Source organism: Scyliorhinus canicula, chromosome 3 (assembly GCF_902713615.1).
Source record: "Scyliorhinus canicula chromosome 3, sScyCan1.1, whole genome shotgun sequence".
Classification (NCBI taxonomy): domain Eukaryota; kingdom Metazoa; phylum Chordata; class Chondrichthyes; order Carcharhiniformes; family Scyliorhinidae; genus Scyliorhinus; species Scyliorhinus canicula.
Window position 1 is genome coordinate 251737610 of NC_052148.1, and position 14340 is coordinate 251751949.

At 45.1% G+C, this 14340-nt stretch overlaps 1 protein-coding gene across 7 annotated transcripts in view; it reads left to right on the forward strand.

Annotated features, from left to right (window-relative positions):
* LOC119963430 (serine/threonine-protein phosphatase 2A 55 kDa regulatory subunit B gamma isoform) overlaps window positions 1–14340 on the forward strand; it is a 341572-nt gene that overhangs the window by 220873 nt on the left and 106359 nt on the right. For all 7 annotated transcript variants that reach the window (XM_038792539.1, XM_038792540.1, XM_038792544.1 and 4 more), the window contains 3 exons: window positions 4026–4123; window positions 8740–8905; window positions 11997–12109. In XM_038792539.1, coding sequence (XP_038648467.1) covers window positions 4026–4123; window positions 8740–8905; window positions 11997–12109 — 377 coding nt within the window. The remainder of the gene's footprint in view (window positions 1–4025; window positions 4124–8739; window positions 8906–11996; window positions 12110–14340) is intronic.

The window sequence follows — 14340 nt, forward strand, 5'->3', positions numbered from 1 at the left end:
CACCTACCCTGTCGAACCCGCAGAATTTTGTTAGTTTCAATGAGATCACCTCTCATTGTTTGAATCTCTAGGGTATACAGGCTCTCTTTCCTAACCTCTCCTCACAAGATCATCCAACCATCCTGGTCTAATGAAGCTTTGTTGCACTGCCTCAGTGACAAATATTTCCTTCCTCAGATAAGGAGACCAAAAATGTGCATAATATTCAAGATGTGGTCTCACCAAGGCTCTGTACTGTTGCAGAAAGACATAAGAACAAAAGAAATAAGGAAAGGAGTAGATCATTTAGCCCTTCAGTGAAATCGTTGGCATGATTTAACACGCTTGAAATGCATGTTCTCTTTTCCTTTCTTCATCAGTTTCTTGGTCCTTCTTTGCTGGATTCTAGATTGCTCCCAATCCACTTTTTCTGGCAACCATACAAGCCACTTCCTTTGATCTAATGCTATATTTAAACAATGCCACTTTTAGTTGTTTGCTGTGTCTGGATGGGTTTTGAAAAAATGTGCTAGGTCCATTGCAGGATTCAGATGGACTTATTCACAGTGTAGTTAAGAATCAGACACATCAGATTGATGTCTGAGGTATGAAGAAAGGCTGGATAGGCTGAGACATTTTTATTTGGAGCGTAGGAAGCTTAGGGGTGATCTTGTAGAGGTCTATAAAATAATGGGAAGCATGGATGAAGTGGATAGTAAACATCTTTTCTCAAAGGTAGAGGAGTCCAGAACTAGAGGGCATAGGTTTAAGGTGATAGGGGAGAGATACAAAAGAGACCAGAGGGGAAATTACTTCACACACACAAGCAGTGGTAGAGGTAGGTACATGGGCAGGGTGGGTGTAGAGGGATATGGGCCAAATGCGGGCAAGGGGGACTAGCTTAGTGATAGAAACTGGGCTGCATGGACAAGCTGGGCCGAAGGGCCTGTTTCCATTCTGTAAACATTTTAAAAAGCTGCAATTCAGAGAGAAACCACCTCTCTGAATTCTAATTGCCTCCACATTCAATGTAATGTTTTGTTTCAATTGAATATTTTTAATTGTATTTTTGTTAAAATGCCTGTAGAAAGTGATAACTTTGGAAATGTGATATGAGGTTCCAGTTACTAGCTGAAAGAATGACACAAGGTTTCATGTCAAAAGCTTTACTGTAACAAATGACTGAAAAACACTATTGTAGGGCAGCATGGTGGCGCATTGGATAGCACTGCTGCCTCGTGGCGCCGAGGTTCGATCCCGGCTCTGGGTCACTGTCCGTGTGGAGTTTGCACATTCTCCCCGTGTTTCCGTAGGTTTCGCCCCCACAACCAAAAGATGCGCAGGGTAGGTCGATTGTTCATGTTAAATTGCCCCTTAATTGGAAAAAAATGAATTGGGCACTCTAAATTTATATTAAAAATAAATTTTTAATGTAAAAAAAAAACTGTTGACTAAACATTGTTTCCTTTTTGTAGGCAACATGCACTTTAAACTACAGAAAGTGACATTCCCCTTGTATATTTATAATCCATTGTGCCCTCCACGGAATTACAGTCCATTTAACAAACACAGTTGGTGCCAGTTTCCAATTATTTTCCCTTTTTTGCCATGTCGAACTTTTGAGTTTTCAGAGAGTTCTGTAGATGTAGAAACTGTAGATTCTTCTTCTCCTTGGCTGTCTCAGAATAAATGTTCGGGGGACTTGCAAAGTCAAGTAGCTCCTTCTCTCTGCTGACCATCCAAGCCTGCTGACTGTCTGCAACATTCATTGATTTGTAGGGAAGCCTGTAACCTGATCACAGAATATATGGCGCGATTTAACCAAATGGAAACTGTGTGCCATAGCGAGCGCTTTTAGACATGTGTTTCCCTGCATGCTTTGTGCTGAGAAACACAGCACTATCTAACGTGACTCCATTAGATATACGGGGTCTCAGCGGGGAATGCACGTGCTATAACCCCTCAGTACAGGGAGAAATCAGAACACCATTTTTTCCAATCTCTCGAGTCCCGGACGCAAACCCCGAACCCCCCCCCCCCCCCCCCCCAACTCACTATAAGGGGTCCCTGAGCACCCCCCACCTGATCTCTGCCATGCAAGAAAATGCCAGCCTGGCACCCTGCCAGCTGGCAGTGTCACCTGTGCACCATGGTAGTGCCAGGCACCCGCAGTGACAGGGTACACCCTGCCCAGAGGGTAAGCACCTAGGGGCATCCATTCCCCTGTGAGACCCCCACAAATGCCGTTCCGTCTGGTCTCGTTTGTGACCAGCTCTGATTTGCACTCACCCGAGGTCCCCCAAGACAAAGGGAATGGATCCCAACGCTTTGATTACCTCCGGAAACTGCATATTAAAATGAGACTAGCTCTAATCTAAAAGTGATCCCGCCCACAATGGATGGGCTTCACATCATGATGTTCTCGCGAGGCGCTGCCGGCTGGGTTGATCCCAGGAGCGAGGTCTCCCATCATTTAACAGCCACCTTGTGCCGCGGTGCGCTGCTTTTTGGGAGCAACCTGACCAGTAGATTGTGCCCATCACTTCCTTTGTCTTCTTCCACATGCCAACATAAACCTTGTATCTAGGTAGAAATGATGATTAGCTTTTCTTGACCCCCAACCATCTTACATCTTAGAAGCAAATGGGCAGTTTGCAGCACAACTGTTCACAGCCCAGTACTTTTGCCACATTTCTGGATAATTGGGAGAATCTACCCATGGTAAACTTCAAGTCTGCTGCCATTGTATCCAAGCATATATACCTTGCACCTTCTCAGTCAAACAATATAAGCTCTCCTTTGGTCTCTAACCAATCAAACCACCCAGGCTTACTGTCAGCATATGACTCTTTTTATTTTCAAGTTTGCAGTCCCAAGGTATAATCTTATGAACCTCAGAATTGTAAACATGTAAAATGGGGCCAAGTTTTTGGTTTGAATTTCCTTCATAAGTATATTGTCACTTCTCATGAGGAAGCACCAATTGTCCTGAAATGTTTTGACAGACCCAAGCAACTCGGTTTAGTCCAGTATCTTGCGAGAAAAAACAATGGGTGGGATTCTCTGATCCTGAGTCTAAGTGTTGATGCCTTTGTAAACACCGCTGTGTTTCCCGACCGCGTCAACATGGCCTCAGGAGCAGCAATTTTGACCCCAACAGGGGGCCAGCACGGCACTGGAGTGACCCACGCCGCTCCAGCTGCCAATCCTGCCGTCAGATGGGCGTTGCGGGTCTGCACATGCGCAGTGGGATGTCTCTGCGCATGCGCGGTGTCTCCCTTCTCCACACCGTCCCCGACGCAACATGGCGTAGGGCTACTGGGGCCGGCGCGGACCAAAGGAGGCCCCCAGCCTGAGAGGCTGGCCCGCCAATCAGTGAGGCCTCCCCGGGGTCAGATACCCCCAACAGGCCGTCCCTGGATCCTTCCACGCTGAGGTCCTGCCGGGTAAGACCAGGTTAGAACGGCGCCGGCGGGACTCGGGTTTTTATGTGTGGCCGCTCGGCCCATCCTGGGCGGAGAATCTCCGGGGGGGGGGGGGGGGCATAGAGCGGCCCCCATCCAGCGTGCGCCGACCGCGCCGGCGCCAATGGCGCCGATTGCCCGCTCTCCGGAGAATCGTGTCGGGGCGGCGTGGCGCGATTCGCGTCGGTCGCGGCGATTCTCCGGCCCGGCCCCGGGCTGAGAGAATCCCGCCCGTGGAACTTGGATAAGTAAAAGAACTTTTGCTGCTACTTCATAATATTTTATTGCTGTTTTATGATTCGGGTAAAAATTTATATTGATTATATTTTCTGCTTCACACTCTTGTGGTTAGGCACTCTAACATTATTCTATAATCCATAAAATTCCAAAATGCAGAAATGACTTGGCCCAGGCATCCCTGACTGGAGAGGTTAGAGTTTATCATGAATCTTTAGGGGTATTCTGTGAACTGCGAAAACTTTGATGGCAGCTCCCAGCTGGTAGACGAAATGAGTGAATTTACCTCACAATTCTTGTTTAGTTTTATCTTAAACTTCTCTGTTTCCATCTTTTTTCTTTCAGCTGATATAATTTCTACTGTAGAGTTCAACCACACTGGAGAATTACTGGCTACTGGGGACAAGGGCGGTCGAGTTGTTATATTTCAGAGAGAACAAGAGGTAAGTTCTGTGGAGTTGTGGTGTTCCTTAGTAACAAGGCATTATTTTAATTTTGCTATCATGGGAGCTCTGCATCCTTCCCTCTCCCTTGTTGTCTCACTGTTATTTTAAGCGTCCGTTCAGCTTTCTCACTTGGGAGAAATGATTTGTTTCTATCGCCAGGAAAGTGAATGGAACAAAAGGGAAAAATGCTGGATAAACTCAGTAGGTCTGGCAACATCTGTGGAACAGTTAACATTTCGAGTCCATATCACTCTTCTACAGAAGGATTGAAATATTAACTCTGTTTCTCTCTCCACAGAAGCTGCCAGACTTGCTGAGTTTACCCAGCATTTTATTCTTTTATTTTAGATGTCCCTCGTCTATAGTATTTTTTTTATTCAAGTGAATGGAATAGATGAGCTGTTTTCTGGTTGTTGAGTGGTCACTCAGAGGTGTAATTTCCCTAATTGCAGACACTGTGCGGATTTAAAGAGTTGAATGTTTGACCTTGCGTTATCTATCAGCAGCGTTATTGCACACCAAAGCCTTCTGACACAAGAAACAAGAGTGTCTCCCCAATGAGAGCAGTGGATAACTATGTTTTTTTTTAAATTTAGAGTACCCAATTATTTTTTCCAATTAAGGGGCAATTTAGCGTGGCCAATTCACCTAACCTGCACATCTTTGGGTTGTGGGGGCGAAACCCACGCAGGCACGGGGAGAATGTGCAAACTCCACACGAACAGTGACCCAGGGCCGGGATTCGAACCCGGGTCCTCAGCGCCGTAGGCAGCAATGCTAACCACTGTGCCACCGTGCTGCCCGTGGATAACTATGTTAAGGGCAAGCAAACAGGCTTGCTGACCAAGAATGTCACTAGTTTCATTCCAAGCCTGTAACTCAAGTGCTTTACAAATATCCTGAACACACTGCTTACAAATCCTACACTTTTTTTTTCGATGCAGGAGTGATGGGAAATATGATGCAATAATAATTTTACCAAGTGAGCAACATAATTCCAATTTATTTTCCACCACCAAAATGTATTTTACAGAACTGTCCACTCTGTTTGACCTTCTTTTCATGGTACACTTGCAAGGCCCATTGCACAAAACATGCAAACGAACCGGAAGAATGTATTCCGTTACTGTGCTCTGTGGCATTTTGAGTGATACCTGACATGGCCAGAATCAATTGCTATCATTGTGGAACTCCCTCTTTTCACCCACAAATTCTTTTGAAGTTCCTATTTTCAGGATTAAAATGCTATCAGCGTTACCTACAATGAGTAAGATGCATATTCATGTATGGAGCTGGAAAAAAAGAATAAATAATTGCAAAGATAATTACAGGTTTCCACGCCAATCGGTCTGTTGGCTAGGGAGAATGAGGCATTCACAAAGGACAAAAATAATGGCTTGTATTGGCTACAAGGTCCTTTACTGTTTTTATTGCTGCTGCTGACAAAAAAATTCATCTGGTTTAACAATCGACAACACTATCTGCTTCTTTGACTAAAAAAAGAAAGTAAATAACATTTGTGATCTGATTTATTTTATCCAGTGCAGACTTCAGTGTTTTAACAACTGTAGGTCATGTGGATTCCCTGCCCTCCCTCTCTCCACACACCCCCCCTATCAATATTGATAGGGACACTATGTACATTGTGCCATGATCTATGGTGCTATGGGCAGCACGGAAGCACAGTGGTTAGCACTGTTGCTTCACAGCACCAGGGTCCCAGGTTCGATTCCCGCTTGGGTCACTGTCCGTGCGGAGTCTGCATGTTCTCCTCGTGTCTGCGAGGGTTTCCTCCGGTGCTCGGATTTCATCACCCAAGTCCCAAAAGACGTGCTGTTAGGTGAATTGGACATTCTGAATTTTCCCTCAGTGTACCCGAACAGGCGCCAAAGTGTGGCAACTAGGGGGATTTTCACAGTAACTTTATTGCAGTGTTAATGTAAGCTTACTTGTGACAATAATAAAGGTTTTTATTATTATTATGACCTTTGTAGAGACCTGTAATGTATTTTGTTTTATCTACCACAGTATGCACTAAATGAGTGAAGCCACAAGGTTCAGTATTTAAAACAAGAGTTTTGCTGTACCCAAATCAAAGAACACAAACCCTGACAACTGCACTTTCTTAAATAGTCAGTTACGCTGAAGATATTGACAGTACAATGAACTCAAGTTACTTATAATCTAAACCAAACTCCTTGCATCACTTTTCTTTCCACACCCATTAGACTTGCACTCCCAATTAACTCAAGTCAGATATTTAGCAGAAATTGGAAGTTTAACCACGTGGATGGAGGACTCCCAAGATTTGTACATAGATTGAGATTTCTGGATCTTCCCCTTCCAGTAAGGGTTGTTCCTTCAACTCTCCTCCAACCATTCCTCATTTAATACAACATATTATGCAGAGTCACCTTGGATCAGAACTCTACTAGTTCTATTATCTTTAACTTTGGAGTCTTCATCTAAATCGCTCTCGTGTGCTCTCTATCGCACTTGGTCACGCTTAGGCTTGCTGTCGCTCACTCTCCCTTAGCTTCATGATACTAGAAGTCAAACTCCTGGGGGGTGATTCTCCAAAATGGAGCCCAAGTGTTTGCGCCATTGTGAACGCTGTCACGTTTCACGACGGTGTGAAACGGGCATGGGGACAACCGATCCTGGCCTCCACAGGGGGCCAGCACGGTGATGGAACGGTTCACGCCGCTCCAGCCTCCCTTCCCGCCGCCAAATGGGCACCACGCCAACCCGCGCATGCGCACTTGAGCCGTGCCAACCTGCGCATGCATGGGGGACTTCTTTAGTGCGCCAGCCCCGACTCAACATGGCGTCGGTGTTATGGGGCCGGCTGCGCAGGAAAGTAGGCCCGGGGAGGAGGAGGAGGTGGGGGGGGGGGGAAGAGAGGCCGGGACCTGATCGGAGGCCCCCTCCCAGGGCCTTCCCCTGAACAGGCAAAACCTTGTTTGGACAGAGACACATAGCTACTTGTGCCGTTTTTGATGTCTTGCCCCAGTGGACATCGATATTGACTGTTGGCCTCTATGTCAAAGAACTCGAAGAGTAAGTCAAAGAACAAAGAAGCACAGGAACAGGTCCTTCGGTCCTCCAAGCCTGTACCGGTCATGATGCTACCCTTGGCCAAAACCCTCAGTACGTCCTAGTACCGTATCCCTCTATACCCAGCCTATCCATGTATTTGTCAAAATGTCTTTTGAACACCATGAATTATCTGCTTCCACAACCTCCCCTGGCAATGCGTTCCAGGCACTCACCACCCTCTGTGTAAAAATCCTGCCTCGCACATCTCCTCTAAACTTTACCCATGGATCTTAAACCTATGCCCCCCTGGTGACTGACCCATCCAACCTGGGAAAGAGTGCCTGCCCATCCACTCTATCCATGCCCCTCATAACCATGTAGACCTCTATCAGGTCACCCCTCAATCTCCGTCGTTCTAATGAAAACAGTCCGAGTCTATTCAGCCTCTCCGCATAGCTAACACCCTCCAGACCAGGCAACATCCTGGTAAACCTCCTCTGCAAAGCCTCCACATCCTTCTGGTAGTGTGGCGACCAGGATTGGGTGCAATATTCCAGTTCCGGCCTTACCAAGGTTCTATAAATGTAGTATGACTCGCCATTTCTATACTCAATGCCCCGTCCAATGATGGCAAGCATTCCGTATGCTTTCTTGACTACCTTTTGTTGCCACTTTCAAAGATCTGTGGACCTGCACACCCAGATCTCTCTGACTTTCTACATTCCTAAGAGTGTTGCCATTTACGGTATATTTCCCCTATATATTAGATGTACCAAAGTGCATTACCTCACATTTGTCTGGATTAAACTCCATCTGCCATTTCTCTGCCCAAGTCTCTAACCTATGTCCTGCTGTATCCTCTGACAATCCTCAACACTATCTGGCACTCCACCAACCTTGTTATCATCCACAAAGTTACTAATCAGACCAGCTACATTTTCCTCCAAATCGTTTATGTGCACTACAAACAACAAGGGCCCCAGCACCGATCCCTGTGGAACACCACCAACCACTGCCTTCCATTCAGAAAAACACCTTTCTACTGTTACCCTTTGCCTCCTGTGCTTGCTGGTCAAACACTCAAGCCCCTGCACTACAATTATTTGCCCCTTCCTCTTAGCAACAGGAGTTTTTGTTTCTTCTTTCATGGGATTGTGGGCGCCATTGGCACAGCCAGGACATGTTGCCCATCCCTAACTGCCCTCGAGATGAGCAGTTCACTCATCAATGCAGAGAATCACATGAACCCACCTGATGCTCAATTCAAGCAGGGTCTTGCTGAGGGGTTTGAAGATTGGATGATTTATTTCTTTTGCTCTTTACCCTTACCCAGAGGCAGTGAAGCCTATGATGATGTTCCAAGCTGCCACCTGAGCTAAATAGCAATGATCAGAGTTGTGAAATTTTGGTTTGCATTATTCAACTCCTGATTCACTAGACAACTAGGGGAACAAATTCTCTCAATTTCAGTAGAAGTAAATAAATGTCAGGTTTCAACTGTAGCCATATTTGGCCAATCTATTGGTTTCCATTTTCAGCTTTAAAATCAACCTCTTTTTTTCTTCTTTTTCTAGACCAAAAGTCAGCCTCACCATCAAGGTGAATACAATGTTTACAGCACCTTCCAGAGTCATGAACCTGAGTTCGATTACCTAAAAAGCCTGGAAATTGAAGAAAAAATTAATAAGATCCGGTGGCTGCCTCAGCAGAATGCAGCCCACTTTCTCCTCTCCACCAATGGTGAGTGAATTCATCCTCTCTCTTCCTCCTGCAAACCTATCTCCCCCTGCACTTTCATTGATAGCCCTCTCACTCACAACCCCGCCATCAACTCATACATTACAGCTGCTATCTCTCCCTCTCTCTCTCTCTCCTTTGTGAAGCATCGACAGGTATTTATTTTGCTAATGCTGCTCTAGGGAGGTCTTGTGGCATCGAGGTAGTGTCCCTACCTGTGGGCCAGAAACCCCAGTTGGAGTCTCACCTCATGACTTGGATGGCCACGGTTCAAAAGGCATTCATAACGTGGTCAAACAGGCTGGTTATCAGCCTGCACTTCCTCTCAATGTGCCTGATGGCAGGTGGTAAGAATGAGAGATTTTCCCGGTCAGCCATTATGTAGAAGGCAATAGCAAACCACTGCAGTACTTTGCCAAGCATAATCATGGACCCATGCAGTGGACGACCATGGTTGGCATCACCCTCTTAGGACATGGTAATAATTCCAGGAGGCATGGAGTGAAAGGCCGAACTGGTGTCTCTCTCTCTCTCTCGCTCTCGCTCTCGCTCTCGCTCTCGCTCTCTCTCTCTTCCTTCTAGAACTGATGTGTTAAAGGAGGAATGTAAAAACCATTAAACATGAGGAACAAAAAGCTATGCTTCTTAATTGCCCCGGCTGCAATATGTTTTTATTAAAATGCCATGTTTTTTCTCCAATGGTTTAATGATGGTATTAAAGGTTATTGGATCATTATTTCAAGCCAGTCTACCCTGGGATAGGCACCTGAGGACGAACAGTGCTCCGAAAGCTAGTGTTTGAAACAAACATGTTGGACTTTAACCTGGTGTTGTAAGACTTCTTACTGTGCTCACCCCAGTCCACCGCCGGCATCTCTACATCATACCCTGGGATAGTAATAGAAGGTTGGCTTTTGATAAATGGTCCTGTCAAAACAAAAGTTCATATTTTTCACTCGCTCGTTCATTCTTCCTGGAATTAGTAGGATGTGAAGAGTGAATTACGTGGGATCAAATGCAGATTGCCAATTATTATTCTAAATAATGTTATTTAAATAGCCAGTTTTGAGTTGACTACTGTAATGGATGTGGAAATTGCCGACGATTGGGATTTGACCTGGTAGAAATTTTGCATTTCCCAATCGCAAGGAACAACCTGCTCGTAGCTGAAATTATTTGTGCACTAAATTTAACTGTGCTTTTGAAGAAACACAATGTCAAGCATTTAGCAAAATTTTAAATACATTTTAAACTGAGGTTGCCTTTGGGCGATATAAGTGATGGACAAAAAAAAAGCAAGCTAATGGAAAACCATTCCAATGGTGGACCAAGTGTGCAGGCAAATGACAAAAGAGTCCCGCTCCTCATTCTCTGTCTAATCGTTCATGAATTGAAAGTGTTGCTTACTGAGTGAGAGGTAAATATTTTATTAAGTTTATAACCTAACTAATTAAACTCCATAAGATGACCGTGAATAATTGTTGATTTTCTAAATTTGAAATGCAAACAAAATTAAGATGGCATGGCGATGTATTGCAGCTGTAGCATGTAGGACGGATGGACACCTGTGTGACCCACCACAACCACACCTGCAGTAAGTGTCTGCAGCTTGAGGAACCTTGGTGTACCAGTTGATGAGCTGGAGTTCAAACTCTAGATGTTGTGATCCACCAAGGAGGGGGAATGTTATTTGGACACTGTTCCAGGGGGCAGTCACACGCCTTAAGCTTGGAGCTTCAGATTTGGTTTGTGGTCAGGGACAGGAGGGTACGACTAAGAGAGGCTGGTATAGGGATCCAAAAGGCAGCAATGGAGAAGCCTCAGCCCTTGCAGTTGTCCAACAGGTTTGAGGTTCTTGCAGCGTGTGTGGACGAGAGCAGGAACTCCATGGTGGATGAGCAAACTGACCATGGTACAGGGAGCCACTTGAGGGGAGAACAAAAATGAATATATTTATAGTAGGGCCGTCTGAAGATTTTGCGTGACTTATTGACTTACTGGCAGGAAAGCCATCATTGAGCCTTACCGCCCTGGACTTGGTGGGGCATCAGGAAGGTGACAGGGTCTCAACCACCTGCCTCCTTGTCTGATTACATTGGCTTTCCTTCCCAGCCCGCCTTCTAGGGGTCGGAGGTGAAGAGGGGGCAAATGAAATTCTGCCCTTTATAGCCATGTAATTGGGTCTGTTAATCTAGCCTCTTGTGAAATTGACATCTTAAAATAATTAGGTTAAAATAAACCATCAAAGTTGCTTGTTGTTCTCTCACAATCTCCCACACTCTCCTCGCTTCACAAATTTGGAGATGGCACGTATTTAAAAAATCTAACTTCCTAACTCTTTTTGAGATTATGAAAATTACTGCAATCAAGAACATCTCCACAAGATTGTATTTACCAGAAGCAGAAAGCAGCAAGTGAAAGCTTGAGTGGATCCATGGTTAACTCCATTTGAGGATCCTGAGACGCATTGTGAAATTGATCACCAGGAAACAGAAGAGCAAACTTTGGACTTTAGCAGATAAACAAGTGGATGCAATAAATCTTTTCCAATTCTCGTGTTTTGATCAGTTACTCATTCTAATTTCTAACAGCTGCGGAGAGGACGAGAGAGAGAGAAATTGGTGCACATATATTTGCGTGCACGTATTGGCACGCGTGCACGCAGATAAACACACGTGCACACGCAAATATGCAAACACTCACAGGCACTGACACACCCATACAAAGAGCCTGTCTGCCACTGGAAATTTCCAGGTGTTGAGGAAAGGGGCCTTAATAGGCTCCTTAATGGCCTCAATTGGCTACCTACCCAGTCCCCTGCCCAGCCACCTTAAAAGTGGCTCAGAGGCAGGATTGCGCTGGCAAACAGGCATAGTGGTGCATCAGAAATTTCACGACCTTTTCTCCTCCTCTTGGTGGGCTTCCAGACTTCTGTCCTTTGTGCGTTTATTTTGATCTCTGAATGATTCACTCTGTAGTATTGGGACAAAATAATTACACACCGCATTTTATTTTTTCAAGTCTATCTGTATTCATTTGCTCAAAAGATGTATTTCTTGAAGCTGACGAACTATATCGTCCTTGATTGTTGCAGATAAGACTATTAAATTATGGAAAGTCAGTGAAAGGGACAAGAGGCCAGAGGGTTATAACCTCAAAGATGAAGAAGGTAGAATGAAGGATCTATCCACCGTTACAGTGCTGCAGGTGAGTGGAGACCCTCCAAATTGAACTCGGGCAGATAAACAACAGCGATGATGCACTCTGTACCTGTGTTATGATTTAAAAGCTTGGAGCCCTCTGGTTAGGGATCAAACCGCCCACCAACGTGTTCAATTCTGCAGAAACCATATTGGGCGAGTTTGATCCGAAAATCATACCCTTAACCTGCAATCTGGCTGCGCACACTCCATGCACTAGATGATCAAAATGAGCCACAGAACCGAATTCAGAAATCAAGTTGCAACATGTTGGCTTGTTGCAGAGAACTATTTTCGAGGAAATGCATTGCAAATGTTCAGAAAGCAATTTGTTATAAATAAAAGTAAACATGTATCAAATCTGAAGTTTAATGATTTGTGTAGAAACTCGTATTAAAATGGGTGTTAGAAATTGTGTATCTGCTCTCCTTGTGGTTAACATTGTCTGTCCCATAAGCTGCCCTCACACACCCTATGATCTGCATATTGTTTTTAAGTGCTTGGTATGAATACCATGGCCTGGGAGCTATAATAGTAATAACCCCATGATAATAAGCCCTTCTGTGCTGACTGAAAACTGCTGCCATGTGGCTTTGTCCTATTTTTAAGAAGGTAGATCAAAAAGCATGGCCTATGACATAAAGCCAATTGTCAGCTAATCTGCTGGTTTGCTATGTGTGAGTGAACCCAAAGCAGCTTTCATGATGAGAATTCAATCAATGACTTGAGACTTTCTATCATGAAAAATACACAAAATAATGCAATTTGCTCTTTGCTCAATGAACAAGTCAGCGACCTCTCAACCCCCTGGTAATTATCTTTGAAATGTGGCACCTTGGTATCACCCTTGAGGGTTCCGGAGAATCTTGTGCTGCAGAGGGAGAGAGATACAGCGAAAGCCGTGCAAAATACAAAAGATTGACCTCTGAACCTTCCCTCAGCTCTCTGTCAAAATATTGCTCAGTGAGCTGTCAATCAAGCTTCTTTGGTTGTCTGGGAGCTGAGGCAACCATATCGTATTGCTGGATGCCCCAAATCATAGAATCATAGAATTTACAGTGCAGAAGGAGGCCATTCGGCCCATCGGGTCTGCACCGGCCCTTGGAAAGAGCACCTCACTTAAGCCCACACCTCCACCTTATCCCCGTGACCCAGTAACCCTACCTAACCGTTTTTGGACACTAAGGGCAATTTAACATGGCCAATCCACCTAACCTGCACATCTTTGGACCATGGGAGGAAACCGGTGCACCCGGAGGAAACCCACGCAGACACGGGGAGAATGTGAAGACGCCGCACAACCAGTGACCCAAGCCAGGAATCAAACCTGGGGACCTGGAGCTGTGAAGCAACTGTGCTAACCACTGTGCTGCCGTGCCACCATTCCAATATTAAAAATGCAGTGAGCGTCCTGTTGCCTCAAAGTCATGTGCCTTTCAGTAATATCCAATGCTGTGATGGCTGGTGTAATGGCTAATTTGTCTTGAACAACAATCTGGAATGCTTGACTCTCTGCGAGTTAACCCTGGGAGAACTGGGCTTATCTTCACAGCAACACCGCCTAAATTAAACCAACATTTCCTTCAGAGAGATCAGATGAAAATCTTGTAAATGTCACCAGGCTTTGTTGTGAGTGGACACTTTAGGAAAATCCATTCCAGTTATGCTGGCTTGTTTCTGTCTGGAATGTTAATGGCAAGGTAAGTGCATTAAAGAGCATTTATAGAAATCCTGTTTAAATTGTGCAAGCTAAATTTCAATACTTAATTAAGTTATTGGGCGGCATGTGGCGCAGTGGTTAGCACTGGGACTGCGGCGCTGAGGACCCGGGTTCGAGTCCCGGCCCTGGCTCACTGTCCGTGTGGAGTTTGCACATTCTGTCTGCGTGGGTTTCACCCCCACAACCCAAAGATGTACAGGTTAGGTGGATTGGCCGTGCTAAATTGCCCCTTTAAAAAAAAAATAGGAAAAAAAATTATTGGGTAGTCTAAATTAAAAAAAAAACATTATTGGGCCTGTGCTCATTGGAGTTTAGAAGAATTTGTGGTGGTTTTATTAAGACTCTGAGGAGGTTTGACAGGGTAGATACTGAGAGGATATTTCCCCTCGTGGGGGAAATCCAGAACTAAGGGGCACAGATTAGGGGTCTCCCATTTAAGATGGAGATGGGGAGGAATTTATTTTCTGATGGCCGTTAGTCTTTGGAATTCTGCACCCCAGAGACCAGTGTAGCTGGGA